Source organism: Schistosoma haematobium, chromosome 1, assembly GCF_000699445.3.
Source record: "Schistosoma haematobium chromosome 1, whole genome shotgun sequence".
Classification (NCBI taxonomy): domain Eukaryota; kingdom Metazoa; phylum Platyhelminthes; class Trematoda; order Strigeidida; family Schistosomatidae; genus Schistosoma; species Schistosoma haematobium.
This window is the reverse complement of record NC_067196.1, coordinates 37,704,086-37,712,805: the sequence shown is the minus strand read 5'-3', so window position 1 is coordinate 37,712,805 and position 8,720 is coordinate 37,704,086. Positions and strand designations below refer to the sequence as shown.

Genomic DNA, 8,720 nt, shown 5'->3' with positions numbered 1-8,720 from the left:
TGGAATTGAATAACCATAAGATAGGTTACGTAATAATAATTAAATAGAATTTGAAAAGTTAGGATAATTTAGGAGGATCAGGTGGTGGAAATGCGTAAATAATAATGTGGTTTAAGAATTATGTAATAGGGGAGGAATATAAATATTTTAAAATAAATAAAAATAAAATAATAATAATAAAGGGTTACCAGGGTAGTGATAAGTTAATTAAAGTCTCTTTTTGAATGCATAAGTCAGGTTTAAGTTTTTTGATCATAATCGCTTCAGCAAAACGGAGGGTGGTCGTACTTCTTTGTCTATTGATAACTTTGAAAGCATGAGGAATGTCGATGGTGTGCCCGGTGTCAAGTAGATGTCGAGCTATTGCACTGTTAAAAGCCCTGGTCCCACGCAACCTCAAGTTTTTTGGAACATGCTCAGAAATGCGGACATGCACTCTTCTCTCAGTTCTTCCAATGTATGTGCTTTGGCACGTACATGTAAATTGGTAGATGCAGTTGGAGCTACTAAGAAAAGAGGGCTTGTCGATTTTGGTTTGTTGAAGTGAGCAGTTCGTTTGCCATACTGTCATAAGTTTTGCTGCTGGGTAGGTGACTTTCAACGCAGAGTTTATTCTGTGATTGATTATTCCAGCGATTTCATCACCTTTGAAACGTAAGTGTAAAAAGCAGGTTTTTCTTTCTACTCCATCGTATTTTGTATGAGGATTGCTTTTTGCATATTTCTGGATAAATTTCAATGGGTATTCATTATCGCGTAGAACATTAGTAATCAGATTAATTTCATCATCAAGGTATTCTTTTGAACAGATTTTTTGAGCGCGGTCAAAAAGGGTTCGTACAATACCCTTTTTGTAACTCATTGGGCAGAAGCTGTGGTAATTGAGATAAAGACCACTCCAGGTATTTTTGTGGTGAATATGTCTACGTAATTTACCATCAGATGTTCGTCGGATCCCAACATCAAGGAAATGGAATTTGTCTTCAGCTTCTTGTTCCATAGTAAACTCTATGTCCTCGTGTGCTTTATTAAATAGATCGAGTAGCTTAATGGCGTGATCGTGATTGTTGCAGACGAGGAATGTGTCATCAATATATCTGCAATACAGTGTAGTACCATCGATTACGTGCTTAGGCTTTTTTTGTTCTAGGTTTCCCATAAATATATCGGCAAGAATTGGGCCCAATGGGCTACCCATGGCAACTCCATCGATTTGGCGGTAAAGGACATTATTGAATTGAAATTGTATGTTTTTTGTACATAAGAAGAGAAGCTGTTTAAAATCATGGATTGGTAGGGGTAGAAGTTCAGGATAATCACATATGATCTCTATCGTTTCTTCCAAGGGGATGTTTGTGAAGAGCGATGAGACGTCAAATGAAACCATAAATTTATCGGAAACATTTAGGTTGTCGAGTTTTTGTACAAATTCAAAACTATCTTTTAGACTGTAAGGTGTTAGTTTCTTTCGTATTGGTTCAAGGCACTTTGTCAGCCAGCGGGCGAGTTTATGGAAAGGCGAATTGGCCATGGATAATCTTGGTCTAATCGGGATATTGGGCTTGTGAGTTTTGGGTAGGCCGTATAAGTACGGTAATTGTGATCCTTTAGGTTTAAGTTCATTGTATGTATGATTATCTATTAGATTTCTCTTTAGGAGACCTCTCAGTTTATTTACAAGTCGCTTCTCTGTCGTCTCTGTTAAATCTTTCTGGGTATTATCGATGATAAATCTAGTGGAATCATTTAAAGTAGACATTATTTTACTAATATATTCGTCTCTGTTAAGAACGACTACACCGGAACCCTTATCTGGACGAAGTAGCATTATTGTTTCATCTTTCACAAGTTTTTTTAAAGCTAGTTGGTGATCTTTAGTCAACACTTTCGATTGTGGGGTTGGTGTCGTTATGTACTGGTTTGTAATGTCAACTAGTTTCGATTTCAACCAACTATGTTTTTCATCGTTCATGGGTTTCAGTTCTGACAACTGTTGATATAAATACTCAAACTGGGTTTCAGTGTCTATTCTGTTGCATTTTTTCGGAATGTGAAATTTAAATCCAAGGGAGAGTGATTCAGTTTCAATTCGAGTTAGTTTTTTACTGGATAAATTGTGTACGTATTTTTCTGGATTCGTAGAAAAGGCGTTATGTTTTTGTTCTTTCATAAGGGTTTTGGTTAATGTCTTTAGGAATTTATGACTGGTTTTGGGCTGAACATCGTGAATGAAATTCATGAGTTTGATTCTGCATACAATGTTTAGATCCATAATAATTTTGTCATAACCGAGTGATTCTGTTTTAAGTTTTGAGATAAGTTCCTTGGTACATTCAATTTGAGATTTTGTGACGCGTCGAAGATTTTTTAAGGAAGGAGGTATTTTGCAAGCACGGACAGCTTTAATAATATGACGAGGAAAGCAGCCATCATTCAAGCAACGTAACAGAAACTTTAATCTTGTTGTTTCTCTCGATATCCTCTTTAATTTTAATTTAGCTGAAAGAAGTTCAATCTTTACCAATGATTCGGAACTGGCTGCACATAGTAGTCAGTCCACGTTGAATAGTACCAGAAGTTCTCACCATTCTAGTACTCATTACAGCAGTTCATTTCATATTCCTTATCGAAATTCCAAGTTAACATGGCTGTTAAGAGATTCTTTGGGCGGAAATTCACATACCACAATGATAGCAAGTAAATAAACTATCAATATATTTATTGTTGTTGTGATTTTAAAATGTTTAACGATATCAGTTTTCGTATAAACTTCATGCAAATCGGCTTCATGTAAGTTTCTAATGAATAAGATAACGGATCAGTAAAATAATGTTTTATCACGTAGACGGAAAATATATGGATAAAAAACAATATTCAAATGACATAATTATGAGTTACACTAATAAAACAGGTCAGCAGTAAATAAAATTATGATGGGATAAAACATACTATTCTCTGAAGTTGCGTAGCAGGAATGAGTCTATTGATTTATTTTAACTTACTGCAAGGAAGTGCATTATTTTTTCCTGTACAGAATATATAAAAACAATTAAAGGTTTAAAAAAATATTTTAAGTCTTTTACTTAAGTTGTATAATTTACAAGAGCACTTAAGATGTCATTTATGTCAGCTCAATCATGTTTAAAATCCTTTTAATTCGAGAATATTTAATTTTAAATTTTACGGTAGGTCTTGATTGTATTGATGTGCTTGAATAAATTATTTAATTAGGGTTCACCAGGAAACGAATAAATCTACTAACGATACTTTTCAACCCCTTAAGTACAAACACAGAGTTTCTTTGAGCTCCCTAAAAAATTTATGATAATAATAGCCCTGTTTTCAAAAAATCCGTTTATGTCAAGGAAAATTCTAAACTTTTTCCAACAACATTAACCATTTTAAAAATCGAATCAAAAAACCTTACACTATGCGTAGTGAAATATCTTTGTCAAGGCTGAAGATAAAATACAGATAGGTAATATTAGGCAATAGATATGGAAGAATTTCAAGAATCATTGATGAGACTGATTCTTTATATATGAATTTTGTAGAAGTGAAAACTGAGAAATATATATCAACAGATAACTAAAATTGTGAATTTGTTGTCACACTGTATGTATAATTTATTACAAGGAAGATAAACTATCAAAGTTGAAAAGGCAGGGTTTTTTATTTAAGGAATAAATCGCTATGTTTCACAACCAGATATTAGGAAAATACGCCACTAAGGCAATATAACAATAATGGCATCTTTAAACTCATTTCGTATTGTTTATTTGCATCTTCCCATTGCTGTTTAATACTGTGATTGATCAGTCTCTTATTAACATAAATGCATCATGTGCGGATTGCTTCGATCGATTGCAGTTCTAAATATAAATGGGAAGATTCAAAAAAGCAATACAAAATGAATCTGAACTTCACCCCATTGCACAAGCTAGTATCTACCAGGACTCAGTAGCTGAGGAGATAACGTGGTAACGTTTGAGATGGACGGTACTGAGTTCGTGTCCCAAGGTAGACATCGACCCGGGTAAATCTATGTCCGACTGACATGTCCCAAATAGGACGGAACGTGCATCCTGGATCCCACTGCTGCCCTCCATCCATCTTTGTTTATAATAATAGGTTGTTTTTGAATGGATGGATTTACTTTTATTGTTCTGATGGCTTTGGGAGTCTCAGTAATTTTTCTAAATCCTTTGCTTATTGATTATCCAATATTAGCGTTATGCTCACAATTACCCAGATGATATGGAAGATGACTCTCATTCCTTTCCGATCTGTGTATCTGCATCATCACAAACACAGAAACTAATAGAGATAAATGATAGTACTTATTAATTAACTTTTAGTTATCTCAAAATTTATTCAATCTGTCCAAAACTAAGTTCTTTGATCAAAGCATTTTTTAAGGTCATCAACATATATCCTATTGATGAATAAACTTTAAAATCACCCATCGCTTTTATCTTGATTACTACAGTCCAAAATATATAATATATGATTGATCCCGTTATCCACTGCATTTAGCTATGATTTACTATCTATAAACCAAAAACTAAAAATGTAATGAATTTCAAAAATATGATTTTTTTAAGTGTTTTTTATTGATTTATTTCACTTCTTGACAGCTATATCACCCTCTTACAAACATTACAACGAAACGTTGAATACTCTACGCTATGCTCAACAAGCCAAGTTGATCAAAAATGCACCCAAAGTGAATGAGGTAAATAACATAAAATTTAAATAATCTTTTATATTTTCTTATGATTTTGTTCATAAGGATTCATGCACAACTTATATAAAACAACTGTTGAACGAAATTTCGACACTGAAACAAAGGCTTTATGAAAAAGATTATTGTACAGTTGGAAGAGTAAGTCAGTAAATACTTAGATTTTTCGATTGCTTTTATTTTTGATAGCTTCCTCCAATCATGAATTAATGTTTAACATTATTTTAATATTTACAAATTTTGTAAACTGTAGAGAAAATGATAAAATCATTTAGACACCGAAAATAACATAAATGATTCTTGTTTTCTCACAATCAGTCCAATGACTTGTGGTCACCTGAATGTCTGGTAGGGTATTAGGTTTGAGAACAGTTTATATTTTATAAATGTGATGAAAGAACACAAATAGTAAACAAGCACTTCATTGTTCTGGTGGAAATGGTAAAATGTTCAAGTATTTGACTTCTACAGTAACAGTAAGGTAACGACTTGTGACAGTGAACATATTTATCAAAAAATAGTACTAACATAAGTCTGCAAATAACTGACTAAATAATAGAAATAACTGAGTAAATAGTAGTTTTCAAATTCGTCCATAACCGATAGTCTAGTCACTTGAGACTTCAATCAATATCCTGAATAAATAGATTAGGTAATGACATATTAAAACCGCTTGGCCACTGAGTCACAATTTAGGTGAAAAAATTCCACTAGTGTGCTTCAATGAAGATGACATATAGATCCAAGTCATTCTAGCAATTCTCTTCAACAAGCTAACAGTAAAAGGTGTTTATCTATCAGTACATTTTAATTATGTTATTCCAAAACTCTCTTACCAAGTAAGAATTTTTTAACATCGTATTAATCACCCTAAAAGCTGGCATCTTTTTCAGAAATGCCGCTTATTATTTCGTGAACTTGAATATCTTTAAATAAGAGCGAAACTTTCGATTTAAGCCCACTTGAAATCCGAAATCTGAACTTAAAAATTATTATGAGAAACATAGTTTCGGTACATTTTTTGTAATTATTTAAAACTAAAATCTTCAAATAAATGACTCAAATAAATGGTCAGTGGTACTCAACAAGCCGTTATTTACTTCGTTTACTCAAAAATTGAACAACTTCAAATATGACATTATCGGTCAGTCGTATATGCGTAAATTTCAGCATAGCCGTAGTCATAGTGAGTTAGTAAACGAATGTCATGGGCTGAAGAAATAATACATTACATTCGTCAGATAATCTGATAATATATGTTTATTTAGTGCTTTTCTAGAAACCATCATAATTAGTATAATCGTTAACATGAGATTTCTATATATTTTAGTATTTAGATCATACTAAAAGTTTATACAAACACAAATCACTCCTCCGAAAATCCAGTTCAGAAAGTTCAGTAAGTTTGTGTTTATAAAAAACAATTATTACAAATGAAAACCCGTTTGCAATATTTTATTAAATTTAAAAGATGTTATTGAAAATTAAAGTTACTTAGCTTAAGCAATCAAAACAGCTAGATATGCAATGAAAATATATGATCCCTATATGATATTGAGATGTATACAAAGCGAACGAGAATATTTGGAATGATTCTTTATATCATTAAACACTTATGGTAAAGAATTTTTGAATTCGTCAGTTAAAACTTGTATATACATTCAACATATTTTGTAAGTGAACTGGAAAGTTTATTTCTAAAACTAATTACTTGTTAGCATTACTGCGAACCTTCACTGAAATACATATTCGGAAATAACACACAATGTGAATAACTAGGAATAAAGTTAAATTACTCAGTCTTCATTTGTTTACATTTGATCTTTTAGATGCAAAATCAAGCCTTTTCAAACAATTTGAACGAGTCCTCAGATTTCAAAGAACTTCCTTTACAATGCAAATCTGCAAAATACCAAGAAAATAACATTGGTTTGTTTATACCAGTTTATAACTTTGCCAAAAAAAAGTCCTTGGAAATGGGGACATTTTTAGAAATTATAGACATAACTTCGCAGTGTTTTATTACCATTCACTTCCTCATAATCATTTTAACATCTATCCGAAAAAGAACTGTAAAACTAGTGACTACTCATGAGTAGTATATTTAAGTTGGAGAATTATTTTTCCCAGTTATTCTCATTAAAATGGCGAGTAAAAATTACGTAAACTCTACTCTAAGGCGTATACACTTCTATCCTTCTTATATGTTATTAGTTCTCCATTATACAATTTATATACGTTGAAATCTCTCTCCTCTATAACAAGATCTCTCATTTACTTTGAATTCATTGATCGTTCATTGTTAGACGACCATTGAAAACAGGAAAGTACTGGACGCGTTTTGTCCCATAATCGGACTCCTCAGCAGTGCGCATCCATGACCTCACATGCAAGACTCAAGCTCTGTCTTGAGTACAAACACTTAAGCCTTAAACCGCTGAGCCGATAGCCAACGGTGTTCATGTCTAGTTTCAATCAATACACGACATTGAGCGACCGTCTTCCCTTGTGTTCTATGGGTAACTGTCTGACTATCAACACGGAGTAACTTTATCGGTAACAATGTGTCATTTACTGACAAATATTTCCATCTTAAATTTTACGCGAGATGATTTAGAACTTTAGAGTATACCCATGAAATGCTAACGTATTTCAACAATCAAACTCAAAATCTATTAAGAAAAATACTTATGAATAAATAATTATCAAGCATGAGACACACTTTTTATAGAGATTAGTACATTGAGAATACTAACTGACCAGTTGAAGTGATATAGCTATGCATTACATAAAAAGACTGCTAGATTTGACGTTACAACTAAAATCTTTATGTATTCAACGTAACATCTATCTGCTCACCGACAAAAAGACATCTGAGCTAAGAAACAAGCAATAGTATGCTCAACTGATTAGTAATGTATTATTATTTTCTAACTTGCAAAAATGCTGTCTATTTACCCGATTCATATATCTTGTCTTATTTACAGATATTCTAACTACATCATATGGAAAGTATGTACAGCCATTCAAAACTCAAAATTCTGATGACAAAATGGTAAGTCGAAGCCTTAATAATTATTCTTATTATTGCTAAGCACATATTAAATCATGTTCTATTTACACAGTGTTTAAATCTTGAGATGGTGGAGATTTGTAGCTCAGGTGGATGATTTTACTGGAGTTTTGTTCTCTGAGCTGGATGGTTTGGTCGTGGAGTTTCCATCGTTCTTCTGAACGACATCATCAGCACAAACTTCAGATAGAAGTGAAGCGTTCGAATTTCTCCATATGTGTTTCACAGCTTGTTCTGTACACCTCGACGTTGATTGGTTCTTATTGACCTTAAATTTGTCATTGTTTACTCCTTTGTTTTGGTTGTGTGCACAAGTATGGGAACAGAAATCAAACCATCTCAAACCTATACTGTAGAAAGTGCTAAGCAGAAATACTGCATTCTGCAGTTTTCAATAAATGTTATCACCATTACGTGCAAATTTAAGACAAGAACGACCATATTAGTAGAATGTAATTACATAGGTTTTTCAGGAACTTTAAACAGAATCCTGTAGTTCGTTTTGATCATACATATTCTTTAATTTCATAGAAAATATCAGTAAGAAAAATGAGACTTCAAATTGTCTTATGTTTTGTTTTACTCGTTTATGTAAATGATATTTTACTGAAAATTATCTCATTAGGAAAACCAGATTATTCTCAATTTATAAACAGACTCTTTTCTACATTTGACATTGTAGTATTTTGTTATGTTAAATTACTATTTACAATTATCGATAAATAAATTATTGTTGGTCGTTATATAGTAATTGAACTGATGTTTATTGATTTTAAAACTACCTTTTAATATTAACGATAATAACAGCAATCAAAATATTATTTTGCACTCCACAACCGCTCTTTTGCATTGACCTCAATACACTTCAATACAAATGAACAATTCAAAAATCTATTTACCATA

General features: G+C 32.3%; 1 protein-coding gene across 1 annotated transcript in view; it reads left to right on the top strand.

Annotated features, from left to right (window-relative positions):
* The first annotated feature begins 1,726 nt into the window (after nt 1-1,726).
* MS3_00009341 (uncharacterized protein) overlaps nt 1,727-8,720 on the top strand; it is a 45,048-nt gene continuing 38,054 nt past the window's right edge. The window contains exons 1-6 of the mRNA XM_051217701.1: nt 1,727-2,697; nt 4,638-4,735; nt 4,793-4,885; nt 6,075-6,143; nt 6,574-6,673; nt 7,732-7,799. Coding sequence (XP_051073958.1) covers nt 2,688-2,697; nt 4,638-4,735; nt 4,793-4,885; nt 6,075-6,143; nt 6,574-6,673; nt 7,732-7,799 — 438 coding nt within the window. The 5' untranslated portion in view covers nt 1,727-2,687. The remainder of the gene's footprint in view (nt 2,698-4,637; nt 4,736-4,792; nt 4,886-6,074; nt 6,144-6,573; nt 6,674-7,731; nt 7,800-8,720) is intronic.